The 20,778-nt window shown below is 41.5% G+C and overlaps 1 protein-coding gene and 3 non-coding genes across 4 annotated transcripts in view; all 4 read left to right on the plus strand.

Moving 5' to 3' along the window:
• Positions 1-20,778, plus strand: part of polr1a (RNA polymerase I subunit A) — a 37,305-nt gene that overhangs the window by 13,842 nt on the left and 2,685 nt on the right. The window contains exons 18-34 of the mRNA XM_032527759.1: positions 285-468; positions 548-630; positions 1,677-1,835; positions 3,949-4,047; positions 4,152-4,304; positions 4,484-4,566; positions 7,766-7,931; positions 10,246-10,369; positions 11,531-11,631; positions 11,777-11,976; positions 13,135-13,302; positions 13,665-13,800; positions 14,001-14,155; positions 16,885-17,014; positions 17,185-17,292; positions 19,110-19,391; positions 20,282-20,482. Of these exons, the coding sequence (XP_032383650.1) occupies positions 285-468; positions 548-630; positions 1,677-1,835; positions 3,949-4,047; positions 4,152-4,304; positions 4,484-4,566; positions 7,766-7,931; positions 10,246-10,369; positions 11,531-11,631; positions 11,777-11,976; positions 13,135-13,302; positions 13,665-13,800; positions 14,001-14,155; positions 16,885-17,014; positions 17,185-17,292; positions 19,110-19,391; positions 20,282-20,482 (2,532 nt within the window). The remainder of the gene's footprint in view (positions 1-284; positions 469-547; positions 631-1,676; positions 1,836-3,948; positions 4,048-4,151; positions 4,305-4,483; positions 4,567-7,765; positions 7,932-10,245; positions 10,370-11,530; positions 11,632-11,776; positions 11,977-13,134; positions 13,303-13,664; positions 13,801-14,000; positions 14,156-16,884; positions 17,015-17,184; positions 17,293-19,109; positions 19,392-20,281; positions 20,483-20,778) is intronic.
• On the plus strand, positions 849-985 carry LOC116697443 (small nucleolar RNA SNORA5). Its single transcript, XR_004334002.1, has one exon. It is a non-coding gene; the product is annotated as a small nucleolar RNA SNORA5 (small nucleolar RNA).
• Positions 5,209-5,345, plus strand: LOC116697441 (small nucleolar RNA SNORA5). Its single transcript, XR_004334000.1, has one exon. It is a non-coding gene; the product is annotated as a small nucleolar RNA SNORA5 (small nucleolar RNA).
• On the plus strand, positions 9,783-9,919 carry LOC116697442 (small nucleolar RNA SNORA5). Its single transcript, XR_004334001.1, has one exon. It is a non-coding gene; the product is annotated as a small nucleolar RNA SNORA5 (small nucleolar RNA).

Here is a 20,778-nt window from a genome sequence, read left to right on the forward strand (position 1 = left end):
CACACACACACACACGGAAGATTTTACTTTCCAATCCAAATCAACATGTGCCAACAATGATACAGATTGAAATAAGACCTGCATTCTTTTGCCTTTGTTTGGCATACTGAATCCTTCCCTTGTCAAATAAAAAATGACGCATTGAATGATGCGATGCTGTAAACACATGGAGAAAAAATTAGGCGGAGATTGTGTGGAGCATTTCAAATTTTGGACAAAGTGCAAAAGGAGTCAATCTTTAACCTTTACTAACCCCTCTTCTTCCCCTTGTCTTTGTTTCCCAGGTGGTGATTCGCCAGGGGGAGCTGTTGGTGGGGGTTCTGGACAAAGCCCACTACGGCTCCTCAGCCTACGGTCTGGTCCACTGCTGCTATGAGCTGTACGGAGGGGGGACCAGTGGCAAACTGCTCAGCTGTCTGGCTCGACTCTTCACTGCTTACCTGCAGCTGTACAGGGGCTTTACTCTAGGTGAGAAGAACCCAGATACAGTAAAGGTTGCCCTCCTGAGCAGTAGAATGCTTTTAAACCCTTTTGTGTCTGTGTCTAGGCGTGGAAGACATCTTGGTGAAATCGGGAGCCAACAGGCAAAGGAAAAAAATCATTCAAGAATCACTGAAGATTGGCACCAAAGTGAGTTAAAGCACCAGCTTGCTCTGGCAAAGGTTGCTGTCTGAGTAGTGTTTTCATCACTGTATATTCATCTACCATGGTTCAAAGGCATTGGATGTGGATGTGCACTCCATCATTATCATAAATTGATTAAATAGTGTGTTATTCAAACCAATAAATAAGATAAAACATGGCGTATAAGGCACTAATTCATTGTTAATACGTATTAAGAAAAGAAATTCAGCCTTGTCAAATTCAGTGCTTCCTCCTCAGTGGATGCCACTGGCCAAAATGGCTGCCACAGTGACGATGTAGTTCATGGGCCCCACGGTGCTCCAACATGGCCACTGGGGAGAAATATGTACTACACACAAACATGTAGTGAAATGAACTGAAGCAGCGAAGAGTGCTATTGCTCTTAAGAGTGTCTGAACTTTTAGCCACAGCCCTGTACAGTGATTTAATCACTGATTTCTTTAAAATCTGAACTTCTGTAAACTTCATGTTCACTGACAACTAGTGCAGTCTATTTGTTGCTTCTATTTCTTCATCTTAGTGTTCCTCAATCGGATTTATAAGAAGGAGTGGCAGCATCCAATGGCGGTGCAAGACTTTGAATTATTTCAATTCTACACATAATTGCTTTAAGTACAACCATACACCTGTAATAACTGATCTTTTCAGTCACCGGGGGACATCCAAGTTGTTAACACTACATTGACATATTGTAGCAAACAGTGCTTTTTCGCACATCCAGCTGTTCTAGAGCAACACCATTAATTTGGAGTTATGTTTTTGGCCCTTGAAAAAGGAAGTGTTCACCAGCTAGTCTCTTACTGTCTCTCTGGTGTTAGGTGCGGTTGTGGACAGTGGGGTTTTAGAGATTTGTCATTGAAAACAATGGCCTACTGTGGCCGAAAACAATGTTACGAGAGTGGTGAGAGTGAACCGAAACAAATTTGTTGGCCGGACAGCTAAACAATGAGCTGAAGCTGATGATTCTCAGTAGGTTTTTGCTAGGTTTCTTATCTTGTGGGAAAAAATATGTTTTCCGTTGTGTCTCTAAGGCTCTCCAGGCAGCCTTCAACCTGCCCGCCAACGTGGATCAAGCTGAGGCCCAGAGCCGCTGGCAGGATGCTCACCTCAACCCAGACCAGAGAGACTTCAGCACGGCCGACCACAAGTTCAAAGAAGTGGCCAACCAAGTGAACAATGACATTAACAAGGTAACCTGCCACTGCCACTACTAGTACCACCACCACCACTGCTACTACTGACATTGAGTACAGTGAACAGTGACACATAAACTACCTCTTACTCCCTTTGAAACACATAATACCAGCACTGTTTTCCCTGGTAGATCTTTACGTGAGCCAACAACATTTGAGGAATTCAGGGACGTCATCTGTTAAATGAAGTTCCTTGTAGATACTGTAGTTCCAGATATAAAAATATCCCAGGTGTAGTACTTTTACAAAGGTTTACTAGCAATAGGGCTACAGAGAGAAATAGAGAAGTAACTGTTGTTTCCTCAGAAATAAATTAGTTTTATGAGTTTTAAAATGCCAATGTCTTATCTTTAGGTCCTCCTTTTGCATATGGACATTTTGGTAATAAAGGGCTAATACTTGTAGTCAGTTGCTTCCACAGACTTTAAAGGGTCCCATTTTTTTCAATCTGGACCCTATTTTTCTATGTTTTTGTGTGTCTAGGTGACTGATGGGAACAACAATCTTTGACATTGGTCCAGTATTGCCACGAATGCTGCAGTCAGCAGTTCACAAAAGTGCGTTTTTATTCTAAGTGTCTGACAACATTATGGAAAGGATCCCTTCACATAAAGACCTTTAAAACTTCTTTGAAAACTTTCTATTTAACCAGAAACAGCTCTGAAGTTGCTAGCGCTAAACCCACCAGACTCCATTTAAAAATTTATGGAGGGAGGGGATTTTTGTCCCACTCCTCTTTGCAGATCTTCTCCAAGTCATTAACGTTTGGAAGCTGACGTTTGGCACCTTGAACCTTCAACTCCCCCCACAGATTCTCTATGGGATTAACGTCTGGAGACTGGCTAAGCCACTCCAGGACCTTAATGTGCTTGAGCCACTCCTTTGTTGCCTTGCCCGTGTTTTGGGTCATCGTCATGCTGGAATACTCATCCACAACCCATTTTCAATGCCCTGGCTGAGGGAAGGAGGTTCTCACCTAAGATTTGACGGTGCATGGCCCCGTCCAGCGTCCCTTTGATGCGGTGAAGTTGTCCTGTCCCCTCAGCAGAAAAACACCCCCAAAGCGTAATGTTTCCACCTCCATGTTTGACGGTGGGGATGGTGTTCTTGGGGTCATAGGCAGCATTCCTCCTCCTCCAAATACGGCAAGTTGAGTTGATGCCAAAGAGTTCCATTTTGTTCTCATTTGACCACCAAGCCGGCAACCACTTTAAAAAGTTAGTGTTGAGCCCTGTATACAAACTCCGCCAGTCTAAAGTAATGTCTCCTGTAGTCAGGTGTGTTTAGTAGTCTGCGATGCAGCAAACGTAGCAGCTTGCAGTGTTTCTATCACAGAAATAGACTGCGGTCAAGCTCACCATCCGTCACTCGCATATCCGTGATCAACCAGCTGCCACTAAAATAGAGAAAGACGCCGGCAGAGCAGACGTAACGTCTCTTGCGTAACATTGTCTGATCGTTTTAATGAAATTAGCTGGTTTGACCATGAAAATGTAAGAAATATGCAGTAGTCCAGAACACAGGATCTTCTTCTTGTATTTACTTTTTTCCTCCTGCCCAAGACACATCGGACCAATAAGAGGAATGGACGTTCTTGTGTGATTGAGTGCAAATCGCTCCAAGTTTACAAACTCACCAACTGATTCGGACGCCCTTAGACACAAAAAACATAGGAAAATAGAGTCCAGGTTGAAAAAAACAGTAATTGCCCTTTAACACCCTGTTGACAAGTCATGGTCTTTTACAGATAAGCCGGTGTGCAGCTAGCAAGCATTCATTGTCTAGCACAGTAGACATCAGAATACAGGAACTACCAGATCAAGAGTATAATAAATGTAAACCACAATGAAATACAAGCATAAGTGCACTGTACATCCCTGTTGTGTGTTCAGTACATATTGGGGCGTTTTGGTTGACTATGAGTTAAAGATGCTGAGAAGTCCGATATTTGAGTCTAGCAGGGGATGTTTTCTGCATGTGACTTCCCATTTCCTGTCAGCTTTCTACTGTACTCAATCCAGTAAATGAACAAAATTAAAAAATATGCATTTAAAAAATAAGGATTGTATGTCACTATGCTTGATGATGAAATGTTGTTGTGTGTTCATAGGTGTGCATGCCGGTCGGACTCCACACCTCTTTCCCAGACAACAACCTCCAACTGATGGTCCAATCAGGAGCCAAGGGATCTACTGTAAACACCATGCAGGTACCCCCCCCCCACCCTCCTCCCTCCCATCCCCCACACACACTTCAATAAAGCCTCATGAACTTTAGCAATTTATCTACAAATATCCTCTGTGTGTGTGTCAGATTTCATGTCTACTAGGTCAGATCGAGTTGGAGGGCCGTAGGCCTCCACTGATGCCTTCTGGGAAATCCTTGCCGTGCTTCCAGCCATATGATCCTTCACCTGGTGCGGGGGGCTTTGTTTCTGGAAGATTCCTCACAGGCATCAAACCACAGGTACACAAGGAGAGCAGTGTTTGTGTTGTGTAGATGACTTGTTCTACACCGGTTGTGGACACATATGAAAGCCCTCTCTAACTCTCACTATGTTTTACAAGTACTGCTGCTGTGACATTTCTTTTGTTACTTTATGATACATTTCTTTCCTTGTCTGTGTGTAATCTCGTTCTGTTTAGGAGTTTTTCTTCCATTGTATGGCCGGCAGAGAGGGACTGGTCGACACAGCTGTGAAAACATCTAGATCAGGATACCTGCAGAGGTAACGTAAACCTTCAGAAACGGCTGAAGACTTCTGTGTGGTCATGTGAGTGTGCAGAGGCATTTCATTCACATTCGGTGCAGTCTCTGTCACAATCTCTTTGAAACCAAAACACCCTATCCACATTGTGATTAGTATTGCATAGGGACTTCTAGTAATTTGTAATAATTGAGGTCATCTTTGATTTTAATCCTGTGCAAATCTGCCACGTCTGTAATATGTCAAGTAAAATGTATAACATACAACATAACATATTCCCTACCCTGAGTTGCCAAAAAATAGAGGTTGTGCAATAATAATCAGCGTCTCTGTGATTTTAAGGTCCGCTGTTAATACTAGTTCCGCGCAAATAGAAAACAAACTGTTGTCTGTGCAGAACCGGTTCACAGGCAACAGTCAGAGAAAAAAAGATGATTCAAGAAACACTAAAGATTGGCACTAAAGTGAGTTAAAACACCAGCTTTTCTGGCAAAAGTAGCTGTCTGAGTAGCGTTTTCATTTTTGATGTAACATCTAACATGGTTTAAAGGCACTGGATATGTAGAGCACCCTTAGAAAGTGACTACAGAGTGTATTATTTAAACCAATAAAGAGAAAACGTATAAAGCACCAATCTATTGTAAATAAGTATTTAGAAAAAAATGCAGCCTTGTCAAATTCAGTGCTTCCTCCTCAGTGGATGCCACTGGCCAAAATGGCTGCCACAGTGACGATGTAGTTCATGGGCCCCACGGTGCTCCAACATGGCCACTGGGGATAAATATGTACTACACACAAACACTAGGACTAGTATTACCTTGGAACCTCTAGTTATTTGTAATAATGGAGGTGGTCATCTGTGATTTTAATCCCCTGCTTATCTGCCATGTCGGTAATTTGTCAAGTAGAAATGACACAGCACATGACCTACCATGATTGGCCAAACGCAAAGGTTGTGTGATGATATTAGTCCTGTGTGGATCAGCATCTCTGGGATTTTGAGGTCACCCTGGTAATCCTAGTTCATATCATAGTTAGTGAAAATATTTTTTACCCCCATTTTTCTTAGGTCTGGTGTCCAACGTACATGTTAATTTGAGAGGAAAATGTGTGGTTTACTCATCAGCTATAAGCCACAAACACATGGAACATTTAATTCACCGCTATGGCAAACACTAGATCGTGAGCGGTCTCTGTTGTTAAAAACCTTAAAAACGTTGCCAGGTGGTTTTCAGCAGTGAACTTTGAACTGTTGGAAGTTACTGGCAGCTGAGACCACAGGAAGAACAAAAAACCATGACGTATATTTGATAGTGTGAAACTTACCTGAGTCAGTGGAGCAAAGGTTTGTGATGTGACCTCAAGCAAAACCAGCCCAGTTTTGGTAAACCGACTGGGTGGTCTCCTGTTTCATCTTCCTGGCTGTCTGAACGGCCCGCATAAAAAACACACCTGACGCGTATCTTTAGCGGAGCGAAGAGCCGCTTCACCCACGCTTCTGGGACGCGCTGACGCAGCTGGTGGAAAGTCAAGCATTGACTTGAAGGCTGCGACTGCTCACGGGGCCCGCGCCGCCTCCACAATGCAACAGAGACGTGCCCGGTGGAAAATACCTATGACGTGTACTCGTATTGAGCTGTAGCTACGAGGCATGTATTAGCTGGCTACCATGGTAACTGACAATGAAAGTAAACTCCTTAGCAAAATCCAAAACTATTTATAAAAATACAAAAAGAGACCATCACTGAAATCCTCGATCTTGGGGTTTCTTACAAACATCTAGTTGTGTGATACACATCTAACGATTTCTCATCTCCACTGAGTTTTTTTTTTGCTGCTGTCAATCAGCAGTGAAGCAACATGACAAAGGAGCAGAACCTGATCATTTTGTAAATATAATTAAGCCTCAAAGTTCAATAAAGTCGACTCGGTCATATAAAACGTAAAACTACGTGGTATAATGTAATATTGAATATCTCCAGATCAATACAGTGTAAGGACTTGCTTTTTTATGTTTTAGAAGCAGAGGAATGCGCCGTTTTAACGAGAATCCAGAAGCTTGTTTAATCGATCGTGGAATTACAGTGTCTTTTTAACATAAATGAATAGGTATTAATCCAAAAATCAACTCACTCAAATGTACGTTTTGTTCCGCGATCGTTCAACCCAGGTTCACGTCGTGTTTTTAGCTGTGTAGTAATTAATTAGCTTGGTGTCTTCGTAGTCCTTCCAGAAGCTAAGTAATCCGATTGGGAAGACTTTTCGGAGACTCTGACGAGTAATTCCTGAGCGATGAATTCCTGACTGAACATCTATTTAGTCATAATTGTGTATAATAATAATAATAATAATAATAATAATAATAATAATAATAATAATACTCCGCTTATTTTGGCCAGGGTCCAAGATGGCGCTCACTGACGGGTCTATGAACCAATCAAATGCAGTTGGTCAGGTAAACGTGGCGTTTTGTCAGCCAGTAGAAACCCCTAGCAGGACGGAGTTGTATTGAGTGGAAAATGAATGAATGAATGAAAATGACAGAAAATGAATTGAGATTAGATTAGATTCAACTTTATTGTCATACACACAAACAGGTACAAGGCAACAAAATGCAGTTTGGGTCTAACCAGAAGTGCAATAGCAGTAAGGGCAGGATATATACAATGGTTTCATAAGTGCAGGATGGATATGTACTGAATAAATATAGAAATGAATATTATTATAAACAGAATTTTACTGATTTGAGATGAGTAAACTGATGTTTTTGGATAAAATCGAATGGACTTTTATGGGGTAAAACATTTTTTTTCAGAGTTTATTTGTGTTTATCCTGATTGACAACACTTGGGAGAACAATTTTCAAAAGCCATAGTCATTATTGTTCTCTGTGTGATTTCAATACATTTCTGTGCTTTTTTAAAATATTTTTTATTTAGTCTTTTCTTTTGTCTTGTCTTGATGGAATTTGTGCAATTGTTGGATCTTTGTAACATATAGAATGTGGTCTAGACCTACTCTATCTGCAAAGTGTCTTGAGGTAAATCTTGTTATAATTTGATAATATAAATAAAGATTTATAGAAAATTGACTATAGTAGATGAACCCAACATTTTATTAACTGTACCCTGCCATACTGATTTGTAGGATTCACTGTCCTGTCCTTTTCTTTTACTGACCTATTTTTCCTCTATCCCCCTTCACATCCCCGCCTCTGCAGATGTGTGATAAAGCATCTGGAGGGTTTGGTAGTGCAGTATGATCTGACGGTGAGGGACAGCGACGGATCTGTGGTCCAGTTCTTGTACGGCGAAGATGGACTGGATATTCCCAAGACTCCGTTCCTGCAGTCGAGACAGTTCCCCTTCATCGAGGACAACTACGAGGTAAAACGACACACCGATAAGGATGGCAAAGGGTGTCATTTGTCCCGCCCTAACAAATGCAACAACACAAATTTTTCCATTACATGGTACCTCCTCGACTCGCCTAAACTCTACTTGCCTTTTTTGGTTTTCCATTATGAAAAAAATCCCTGGTACCTGCCAACAGGTACTTTTTTTTAGGACCACCTCCGTTGAGGTTCCAAGTGAGCTGAGCGCTACCAAAGGTGACTGAAAACCTGCAGACTGCTGATTGGTCAGAGGAATCATCACTAATCGCTGCGTCATCATTGCTACGCGAGGGGGGGTGCTGAACAAATCCTTATTATAAATAGTTAAGCCTGCTGTGTGTTTTTTTTTTTTTTTTGCTGCCTCTAGCTTCTTTTGAAACTAAATTTTCTGCGGAACAGAACAGCCACATGCCGAGAATCAAAAGCAACACACGTTTGTGTGTGTGTGTGTGTGTGTGTGTGTGTGTGTGTGTGTGTGTGGTGTGTGTGTGTGTGTGTGTGTGTGTGTGTGTTTGTGTGGATGTGTGTGTGTGTGTGGCGTCAGGTTAGGGCAGTTTCCTTCGGCGTCGCTATGACGACCAGCCACGCTTGCCTCAAGCATGACGCGGTACTAAATCTGCAATGGAAAAAGGAGGACGTGGGCAGGTACCATGTAACGGTAAAAACGGCGTAACAGTGGATTCAGCAAGCTGTCAATCACTCAGTCTAGCCACACCCACACAGTCATGGAAAAGGTCCAATCAGCCACAATAGCCGCTTTCCGACCGGAGGGATTTTTGCTGTTCCTACAACATAACATTCCTAGAACCCTTTTTTTCTCGTGATCCGACTGGACCAAATTGGGAATATTGAAGTTCCTCTGACCTCAGTCCCTGTAACTCTTTCAGCTCCTACTTCAGTGCGGGCTTTCTTTGCTGTTCCCTTTTCCGCATAGGAACCTAGGTCAACGAGAGTCGGTTTCCGGTAAACACACACACACACGGGGGAGAGAGAGAGATACCCATTTCTCTTTGTGAGACTTGTTTAAATGATGACATAGGCTACATACATTAGATTTAGTATTTACCTTGTTTTCTGATTTTAACGCTATAAAGACCATTGCTGTGTTTGCGTCACTCCCTTACCAATCCTATGGCCACCAGGCCAGTGCAAATGCAAATGGCAAAACTGTTTTCGGGGGGAGAGTAGTTAGTAGAACTGTTCAGAAGTGGACTGTTCCTATAACTACGTTCCTGTAATCACCTGGTCGGAAAGCTGCAATAACCTGTGTGGGTGTTCAGGGCCTTTAAACATGAGACAATGTTGGTGGTCCCAATGTATGCATAAAATATGAATTTCTACACTCTAGTAATTTGTAATAATTGAGGTCATCTTTGATTTTAATCCTGTGCAAATCTGCCATGTCTTTAATTTGTCAAGTAAAAATTATAACGTAAAATAACATAACATAACATATTCCCTACCCTGAGTTGCCAAAACAGAGGTTGTGGAATAATAATCGGCATCTCTGTGATTTTGAGGTCCACTGTTAATACTAGATCCTTGCAAATAAAAAAACAAGCTGTTGTGTCTGTGCAGACCCGGTTCACAGGCAACAGGCAGAGGAAAAAAGATGATTTAAGAAACTAAAGATTGGCACTAAAGTGAGTTAAAGCACCAGCATTTCTGGCAAAAGTAGCTGTCTGAGTAGTGATTTCAGTATTGATGTAACGTCTAACATGGTTCGAAGACACTGGATATGTAGAACACCTTTAGAAAGAGACTACAATGTGTATTTTTTTAAACCAATAAAGAGAAAACGTATAAGGCACCAATCTATTGTAAATAAGTATTTAGAAAAAAATGCAGCCTTGTCAAATTCAGTGCTTCCTCCTCAGTGGATGCCACTGGCCAAAATGGCTGCCACAGTGACGATGTAGTTCATGGGCCCCACGGTGCTCCAACATGGCCACTGGGGATAAATATGTACTACACACAAACACTAGGACTAGTATTACCTTGGAACCTCTAGTTATTTGTAATAATGGAGGTGGTCATCTGTGATTTTAATCCCGTGCTTATCTGCCATGTCGGTAATTTGTCAAGTAGAAATGACACAGCACATGACCTACCATGATTGGCCAAACGCAAAGGTTGTGTGATGATATTAGTCCTGTGTGGATCAGCATCTCTGGGATTTTGAGGTCACCCTGGTAATCCTAGTTCATATCATAGTTAATAGTTACCACAGTCTACACATTTGGTAGAAAATGAATCTGGACAGTCATAAAAATCAGCCATGTGTTATGTGTTCCAATCCCCGTTAGGTCATCAAGAAGTCCCAGGGCCTGGACGAGGTGTTGGCCCGCTTGGACCCGAAGACCGCCAGTAAACACTTTGCGTCCATCCAGCGCTGGAGAGCAAAGAGAGAAGTGGCATGTCCCCGGAGAGGTAGATAAAAAAGTTTGGTTTGGCAGTAACATTATGTGACATCTGTGCTGCTCACACTGGATTTATAATCAGATATACAGTATATATTTAAAGAGCTTATGTTTTTTGGCTTTTTCCCTTACCTTTTATTGTTATTATTGCTTTATATATTTTTGTGTGTGCATGTCATAGGTTTAGAAAGTGAAAAAGTCCACACCAAGCAGCTTTATTATAGTCCAGTCTTTACTTCCGTGACGAACGTGCGTCACTTTGTAACACACGTTATAATGCTCGCCTAGCTGCTAGCGCAGCACGCCCTCATACTCTGCTTCTGACTGGCTAGTAGTCCATACCTAGCTACTGTTCATGTGCCACTCCCACCAAAGATGGAATAGAAGTGTGATGCCTCACTCTGTAGCTAAAACATTCATTTTAACCAAAACATATTTTATCGTCACATAGGCTATTTATAACTGCTTTCACATCCACATTCTTCTTATGTTGAAGTTGTATAGACATACAGCTGCAACACTTGTAAATGAAAATTAGCTATCTGAAATAAATGGTGTAGGTTATATATATAATATATAATTTTTTTTACAACTCTCACTGGCTCCAGATCCGACAGTGGTTTATGGGGCGGTAGATTGGCGTTGCAAAAAAACCCGGAGCATTCTATGAAATGACGCATTTAAAATATCGCTCTATCACGCAGATCTGATCGTGGGAAGCCAAAATTGTGATTGTGATTAAAATTCGATTAATTGTGCAGCCCTAAAATAATTATTCACATAAGAAAAGTTCCTTTTTCATTTTATGTGCACTCCCCTACAAAATCACCCCAGTAGTCGAGAATGATTTATTATTTCTAAATAAAGCTATTTATGTCATCTTGTGAAAAATTGTCTTTTTGTCATATCACAATATATATCACAGGAAAAAAAAATACCGCAATGTACGTTTTTTCCAATATAGTGCAGGCCTAATCAGAATCAAATTTAAAAAATAAATAAATAAATCCCATTTTGCGCTGTTGTAGAGCAGTAGGACAACATAAATGTGATCAGGAGTATCCAAGAAGTGCACAGTAAAAAAAAAACGTTGCATGCTATGTACGGTATGTATGTTTCCTATGTGAATATTTGTCATGTAATATGTATATGTGTTTTTAATATGTATCAGGAGCATTCTTGATGTTTTCTCAAAAGAAGTTGGCCAAACTGAGACAGACTGAAGGAAGCACAGAACCCGATGTCCACAGCAGAAATGCTGCCGTTCTGCAGGTATATTGAGATATATATTGAGACAAAATGTAAAAGGTCGGTCCGGTGTGCTTGGTGTTACTTTGTCCCTTTAGCCTTCGTACATTCAGTACGACGGAGACCTCTGACCTAATCGAAACAAGCTCGTCAATTACTCTCCCCACAGCACGTACAGCAGTGGCGCTCGCTGGATGACTCCGGCAAATCGAAGTACAGCAGGAAGTCGTCCCGCTGCCCCGAGCCGTCTCTGGGCGTGTTCAGGCCTGACGTCTGCTTCGGATCAGTATCGGAAAACTTTCACGCCATCACAGAGAAATACCTCGAGGACGAAGGCAGACTGAGTCGAGACGGCCTGGACACCGACAGGTACTGACTGAGGCTGAAAAGTAACTACTGTACCCTTAGAGGTGTAACCATCCCAAATTCTACTGTACAATTAATTGTCTCAGAAATGATTGCGTTTAACAATATAATTGTTTCTTTAAGTCATATTCAAAAAAGTTTTTAAAAAAAACATGTCTTTATGTATTGCTTTTTCAAACAATTACAGTTTTGAATGAATCCCAGGAAACTATTATTATTATTATTATTATTATTATCATTATTATTATTATTATACAATTGTTATTATACATCTTTGTTATATCACTGTTAAATGACCATGATAATGTAAAAACCCAAATACACTGTCCATACAGTAAACCACGTAATTATTTTCATAAAACATTGAATCGTTTCGCTTAAATTAACATAAAAAGAATAAAAGAAATTAAAAAAAAATTACCATCAACATTCGCACTCCTTAGACTCTAATGTAAGCAATTAATTAAACTAAAGAAATGTCGACCATGTAAAAAAAATAAAAATAAAATTCTACACATGGAATAATTGTTACAGGCCTATCTATACTATATCATACAACTTTATAGATGGGGGTGGCGCACACTTGACCCCTAGTTGCACCAGACGTACATATGTAGCAGTTGTATGTTGCTTCGGATGAGACGTCAGCTAAATGACATGTAATTTAATGTAAAGTAAAAGCCCAGAATCCTGAAGAACAGTCAATCTAGTTAGCATTTTACTTTTGTGCTCACCCTTCTCTTCCTTAGCATGGGCTTATGGTCAACGTTCACAACAAACAGAGGGAATGCCATAACCAGTGCTATCTACTTTAAATACTATATGTAGTATAATATTTGACTAAAACCTGTTCACTGTGACAACACTGTGCACAGAAAATGTAAATGTAATGTTTGTGCTTACGCTGTCTATTGAAACAACCTAGATGTGTAGGAAGGGTTTCCTCGCCATAGCCCATCAAACACTGCACGTGCACATTGTTGTGCACATTACAAATATGATCATAGATTAAGAAATAGACCTAAAACCAAGTTCTTATTTTTGTTAGGTGAAATAAGCTCATCTCTCTCTCTCTCTCTCTCTCTCTCTCTCTCTCTCTCTCTCTCTCTCTCTCTCTCTCTCTCTCTCTCTCTCTCTCTCTCTCTCTCTCTCTGTCTTCAGCCTTCGGCAGCTGTTGCACTATAAGTGGCAGCGTTCACTGTGCGATCCGGGAGAAGCAGTGGGTCTGCTGGCGGCCCAGTCCATAGGCGAGCCCTCCACCCAGATGACCCTTAACACCTTCCACTTTGCTGGCAGAGGAGAGATGAACGTCACTTTGGGGATACCTCGGTAACGTCACCCCTGTGCCCGACTCCTTCTTGACCTCTTATGTACATATGAGCACACTATCCAGGTCAGGACATACGCAGCTCTTGGACCCAGCAGAGACCAGCTGTAGACTGTTGGCGGTGTCTGGCTTTGCTTCCAGAGAATAGAAAAAAATGTGAGAAGTAGGGATTCTAATTTCTAGTTTTCCTCTGACCGATAGCGAACCCTTGTTTACCGAACATTTTTTATGATTAACATTTTTGATTAACACCTCTTCTTTTTACTTCTGTCCACTTACTCCTCCATACTTCATCCATTCAAGCCTTCCACCATACTTTTCCTCCACGTCTCACTCTGTGTATATGTGTCTCGGGGTCTCGCAGACTGAGAGAGATCCTGATGGTGGCCAGCTCCAACATCAAAACTCCCATGATGAGCGTTCCAGTGCTGAATAACAAGAAGGCCTTGAAGAGGGCCAAGACGCTCCGTAAGAAGCTGACCAGAGTCTGTCTGGCTGAGGTAAGGGTCAGCTTCTCGGGTGTTTTCTTGCCCCTTTTTGTATTCTGTTATCTGTTTTTGCTCCACTTCCGTTTTCCTTTAGTTATTATTGCCTGTGTGCAGAACTCAAACTTTGAGTGTTGGTAGAAGTTTGGGGAATTAAAAAACTTACCCTGTCTATCTGTCTGTCTGTCTGTCTGTCTGTCTGTCTGTGCACACAGGTGCTGCAGAAGGTGGATGTGGTTGAGACGTTACGGATTGAAAGTCACCAAAAGATGCGGATGTTCAAAGTCTCCTTTAACTTCCTCTCTCCTGACCGTTACTGTGATGATAAGCTGCTATCACCCCATCAGATCCTCCACTACATGGAAACTAGGTGTGTGTGTGTGTCTGTGTGTGTGTCTGTCTGTCTGTCAGTCACTATCCGAGTAAATGTGGGCCGTTGCTTCTCCTGGACCAGGTTAACCTGATATTAACTAGGAATCGTTTTTTGGGCTGTTTGCAGATTTTCTGTATCTTCATTTTATTTGCCTGTTAACCGATAAAGTTAATTAATTAAAAAGTGCTCTTCTTTAGCTTAGCTACAGCTCTCTGCCTGTCCCTCTGCTTCGGTTTTGTTCACCGCTGAGTCCGACTTAATGTCCCGCCCACAACACTAACTGACGGATCTTTTACTGTGGAATGTGTTAAAATTTCTAATTTATCAAAGAATAGCTTAAAGAATTTTTGACCCCTTTACAAAATGTCGATATCTGAAATATGAGTTTCTTTTTAATCAAATTACCACAAAAAAATGGATTGGATTCCATACACAACGCTCTTTGCAAATACAATTGATCACTTTCATTTCTGACTAAACTCATTTGTACGTTCCTCTGATCTTAACGACTAGTCAAAATAACTAATTTCAGATTTTTTTTTAACTCAAGTATTAGGTAAAATTCTATATAAATGAGGGTTATTGATCATGAATTCCAAATAGTACTGTAACACTAGTGGTAGTAATTTGGCGTTAGTGAAAACTTAAAAGTCTGAAAAAAGGGACAAAAATGTAAATTTTTGTCCGTTTTTTTAACCCGGGAGGACAACTCAAGGGTAAAACAAAGGCTGTGTCTCATTCCGCATACGTCCATCAGTACACTGCTAATGTGCACTGACCACTTACTGCTGTAGTGCCCACTTGTCCACTTGATGGTTTTGTCCCAGAATGGACACTTATGTTAAAACACTTACCGGATCTGACAAGGGATGAACGTGATGAACGCTGATGTATCTTCTCTAAAGTATCTCATGAGAGGGACCTGTCTTCTGGAAACTGAAGGGTACGAGTCAGGGGCCTAGTGCGTGAGAAATGGTCAAGATCCAGATGTTAAGTGGGTAAAATCATAACCGGATGGGGCCCTGAGAGAGTCGCTGTCATAGAGTGACAATAACACACTTAGGATGTGTATCGGGACCGGAGTCGCAGAGGCCCACAAGAGTAGTGGTGTCTGTCTGATGATGAGAATCTCCTGAGTGGAGGATGATGTTAGGAATGAGTGGGTCCTAAAGACTATAAAACATGGGTTGATTTTACATTTGGTAAGAATCTTTGACCAGTTCATCTGATTGCATGTCGACTATTCTTCCTTTCATGAATGTCTATTCACTGTTTGAACAAAGCTGCATTTAATCTAAAGTCATGGGATTCGTCATATGACGTCTTCTCCATCATTTCCGAGTCTCACCCTGCATCAAACGCAACACGTGTGAAGGAGATCTTCCAGCCCGCTTTCCTGTATTCAAATGAGGGGCGGGCGGCTCGGCTCGCCGCGTCTCAAAATCCAACCAACATCTTTTAAACTGACCTTTCTTGATCTAAAATGAAGACCGGTTCAGCAACTGTTTGACCTATTTCTTACTTAAAATGTTTTCAGAAACATGTTTTGTTGAACAATTTTTTATAAGATTGTATTCCGTTTGAGCTGCCATGACCCACGTGACGTGCCAGACCCACGTGACGTGTTCGTCCAATCACCTCCAAGGTCAAGGGCTCCCTTCCGCTTTGTTGTCAAGGTGGCGCCCGTTTAGTGCGAGTAGGGTCCATTGTTACCAAGGGGTTGAGCCTCTCCTCTGTAAGCAAAGCTCCCTATGGCGCCATTTTAATGCTACTAAGCCATCACCCGCCGTTAACATCTCATTGACCGCCATTCATTTTCATGTCACTTTGACAGTGAATAGCTTCACATCTAAAGTGTTTAAAGACTCTATTTGTCCGTTGTTCATTTCTAAAGAAACACGACAATGTACAAAAGGCTCCATGACCTTGTAGCTCACGTCATGGCTCCGTAGCAGACGTTTTTATAAAAACGATTGTGTCATAACCACGCAACTTACTGTCGCACAGTAGAGGAATCACCGTATAACACAGGGTAAGCTCGCAGATAGTTTGGACTTCCATTACCTGTTAAGGTTCAATTACTAATGTTAACTAGCATGTTAGTTAGCAGTAATTAGCCTGTGTCTATGTTATCTCCTAACATATACCTACCTCTCCGTCTCTGCTGATTGGGAGTGATTGAGATTTCTCTTGCACAGCTACCAGAAGACTTACAACTTTCAGGTTTCTCACGTCACATTTACGTCTTCAAGCTCAGTTGGAGGCTGCCCAGTAAAGCCTAGCCATCACCGGAAAAGTGCTTCTATTTTCCTTCACTGGTCTCCGTCCAGAACAACGGGACCTTTTGGTCCATTTCTTTAACTGTCTATGGCATCCCATACTGAACTTTTTGTCTTTTTTTAGGGACTCCGGGTACTTTCAGTGCACTAACTTTTTGCGTTATCTACACTATATACCAAAAACTAAGTGTTTAAAGTGTGCAAGCAGGCGGTTTGAGACACAGCAGTGTTTTGTGTTGGAGTTTGTAACGTCCCAAAATCTTATTTTTGACTTAAAGATTTTAATTTTTTTTTTATTGCAAATGCATATCGGTTACACATATCGGTTATCCATTTCATTAACTACTAATAATTAGTAACAGCCTTGAACAACCAGTATCGGTTGATCCCTAATATAAACCTCTCATCTTCTCTGTTTTACTTATTTTCGTCCGTTTGTCCGCCCAGGTTTTTCCGTCTCCTCCTCGAAGCCATTAAGAAGCGCAGTGCCAAGCTGGCTTCCATTGCCGTGGAAACAAGGAAGGCCACCCCCAGAGATAAGGACCATGATGGCGAGGGAACAGCTGACACAGCAGAGGTCCGTTTTTATTTGGCTTGTCTTCATTTCAGGGTTCCTTATAGGATATTTTTAGAATCAGTGTTATCAATCATTTTTTGATGTTTTTGTCTGAACTTTTCTTTCCTTATTTGTTGAATACAAAAATGTATACCAATGTGAAGTATCCTTGTCTTGTTGACATTCATCAGGTAGGCGACGTGGAGGGCGAAGAGGAGCAAGTGATTGTTGATGACCAGGGGAACGAAGGAGACGCCGATGCTTCAGATGCCAAGCGAAAAGACAAACAGGAAGAAGAGGTACGACAATGGAGGAAATATCTCATCTGAAATACTAATATTATTTTAAGTCTGTGGCGTCTGATTTGATTAGGACAATGCCCATTAATCAACATTTCTGTAAATGCGCCAGTGTTAGCCAGTCGGCTGTAGTCCTAGTTACCCAGCATGCATGTCTTTATGGTGGGAAGAAACGGGAACTGGAAACCCACGCAAACACGAGGAGAACCTCGCACACTCCACACAGAAAGGCCCGGAAAGACCTGGATTCAAACCCAGAGTTTGCAAACATATTACACTTTACAGATTTTGAGACTTGTCTGAACATTTTCATCAGATCCAAATTAAAGATACAACGAAACATCAAGCTGCTCCTCTTAAACAGAAACTCAGGCAAAGGTATAATCTTAAACATCGTCACCATCTTCGTCTAGCGTGTTAGCATGCTAACAGCTGCTACTTAGCACTAAACACAAAGCGCAGCAGAAGGCGGATGGAAATGTCATTAGTTTTGCAGATATTTGGTCGTAAACCAAAGTATCGGGAAAATAAACAATTTGACCTGATGTTGGTGCTAGACGAAGAGTTAAGAGATGGCCAACGTTATTTCAGTTCTTCATCTGTGAACCAAACACAGTGATGATACATCCAGCAGTTGTTGTTTCACCCACAACACGGTGGCATTAGAGGCAATGTATCACTAAAAGTATTAGAATACATTTTCTGGAAACTATCAATGTCTTCACAAAACTTTGGGCCAATCCATTTAGTAGATCTGGAGATTTTTATTTTTTAGAGGACAAGTCAGGGGATACTAAATTGGTAGGAATCATCCTCTGGGCCCAGTTTTTCAAAAGTAATCCAGTGGGACTTTGGATCACGGATTGGATCAAATCTTGAAAGTGGGTTTTTCAAAAACAGAAGAGGGATTACGAACTAAGGAATGAAATCGGTACAACATAGTATCGCAATATTTTCAGTAGCAATACTATATATATCAACCTTTTTATTATATATGTGTTGGTCAGTTTGTCTGCTGTTTGTTTGTCAATAAAACTGAAGTGATATGAGCAAACGGAGAAATGTATCTTTTTAGATGACAGATGTTGACAAAGTTTCCTTTTTGGGACATAATTTGAAACCAGGAAAAATCAGAAGTTGGAAAAAACATTATAAGTTGCAATATGTTTAAAATAAGTTGTATTTACTATCACATTTGAGAACCTGGAACCAACAAGTGTTTGGTATCTAATTTTTTTTGGTAATGATTTAGTGCTTGTCAAAATATTTGCCAATTAACTTTCCTTTGCTCGATTTGATTAATTGACTAATGTTACAACTCTGCTTAAAATAACTATAAAATAATATTGTAATATTTTCTCTAAATAGATGTGTGGGAATATGGGTGTCATGCAATCCACTTTTTCAGACTTGTTTTGTGTCAACTCAAGTCAACTTAAAAATACTGCACGTTGATAAACTTCTACGGAAAAATTCTAGTAAGACGAGAAATCTTGAAACAAGATTCATAATTTAATGCAATTGGTGCTCAACAAGATAATGCATTTTGGTTAGCAAAACATGAGATAACGTCTTACTTGGGTGAGTTTAAAAGTTTCCCCTTTTTCTGTTTTGCATTTCTCGTTCTGAGCTCTGTTTCTGGTCACAAGTGTCTTCACACAGGAAGCGATAGCTTCATGTTTCTGTGTCTTGTTTTCTGTGTCCTGTGGGTAATTCTGAGAGTGACTGGAGACACACAGTACATACACATACAGAATGTCTATGCTGCAGTTTCAGCCATCATAAAACCATTGACGCCCATCTCTCTTCCTCTGCAGGTGGACTACGAGAGTGAGGACGAGGACAGAGGGGACGATGGCGAGGATAAAGACGATCAGGGGGAGGAAGAGGAGGAGAACGCGGAGGAGACCGCGGAGACGACCACGCCGGAGGAGTCCCAGCCGGAGTCTGTGGGCGTGAGAGCGGAGAGGAAGACGAAACGAGCGAGGCGAGGCGGAGAGGAAGAGAGCTTGAATCAGATGAGGGTGAACTCCGTCCTGGAGTCCAACCCCGCCATAGAGAGATACTGCTACGATCAGGAGCACGAGCTGTGGTGTGAGGTGGGTTTGGACACAAGCAGATTCAAAACGATTGTATCTGACTTCTCTTGAACGTCGCAGGATCTTATCTCGCTCACACCACTTGGTGTCTGCCAATAAATGTCAATATGCAAATCAAAATAATCCTCTCAGAATAGTCATTCATTCATTCGTTTGTTTTGAATGTACTGCAGTATAAACTCCCACTACTTACATTACTGTGCGGCATGTTACTCATCTTCAAAGCGCAAACCGTAGGCATTGGTGCGCTTCACAAGTCTTTAAAACGTCGCAGTCCGAGCGTTAAAGGTTTCCTCAAGACAGGAAATCATGCTTTGAACTTGATTTTGACCACAGTTTGAATGACAAGAAATTAGATCATGCTGAACCACATTCTGCCAGTTGGCAAATAATTGTGTTGGGTTTCTCTGAAAGCCGATTTTCAATTTTGCATTGGTTACACACATAACACAAGTTCCATTATCTTCCGTTATCCCAGCTCAGCTTCACTGTTGCTGTCCTCATCTAAAGTTTAGTACTGGTTTATTGATTAAAAACATCTGTCAGGCCAATTAAAATTGAGGTTTCTCAGTAGCCCATGTGTAGAAAAATTGATTGCATAACATATAGGTTGATTCCACATACAGAGGCGATCTCATGCAATAACCTCTTTGTCGGGAGATGGGAACATGCTATTCTTTCTGATCAGCAGCCCATTGCGGCCTGTGCTTTGGGGGACACATTGAAGACTTGTCCGTTCTCATTCACTAACATCGCATCGGCTGAGAAGGAACCAACGGAGGGTTGTGGGAACGTGAACTAGAAGAACTATACCGTGTATAAGCTCTATGATATTATCAGGTTTTCAGATGCTACTGTTATTCATCCACCTGTTGTCTCCCCGTACACAGGTTGACCTGGTCTTGCCAGTGAGCAAGGTGCACTTTGACCTGACTTCAGTCCTGTCCACGCTGGCCCAGAACGCCGTCATCATGGAGACCAGAGGCCTGACGCGCTGCCTGCTGAGCGAAACCACAAAAAAGACGGGAGAGAAGGAGACGGTTCTCAACACAGAGGGCATCAACATGCATGAAATGTTCAAGCACAGTGATGTACGTAGCCAGTTCAGACTGTGGCTCTTTTTTGGTTCACTCGTCTCATTTTCATCTTTTTTTATCTATTTTTTTTACATTATTTTTTGGAGCTTTTTTCCTTTTTATTATAGTAGCAAGACATGAAAGGGGTGGAGTGATGGGGGATGGCACGCAACAAAGGGCCGCAGGTCAGATTCTAACCCGGGCCGTTGCGGGACTCAGCCTGCATGGGGCGAACGCTCTTACTGGGTGAGATAGAGGACGCCCCACTTTCATCTTTTTTACAGAACCGCTCAGACCGCATTATCTCATTA

This window comes from Etheostoma spectabile, chromosome 10 (genome assembly GCF_008692095.1).
Source record: "Etheostoma spectabile isolate EspeVRDwgs_2016 chromosome 10, UIUC_Espe_1.0, whole genome shotgun sequence".
Taxonomy (NCBI): Eukaryota; Metazoa; Chordata; class Actinopteri; order Perciformes; family Percidae; genus Etheostoma; species Etheostoma spectabile.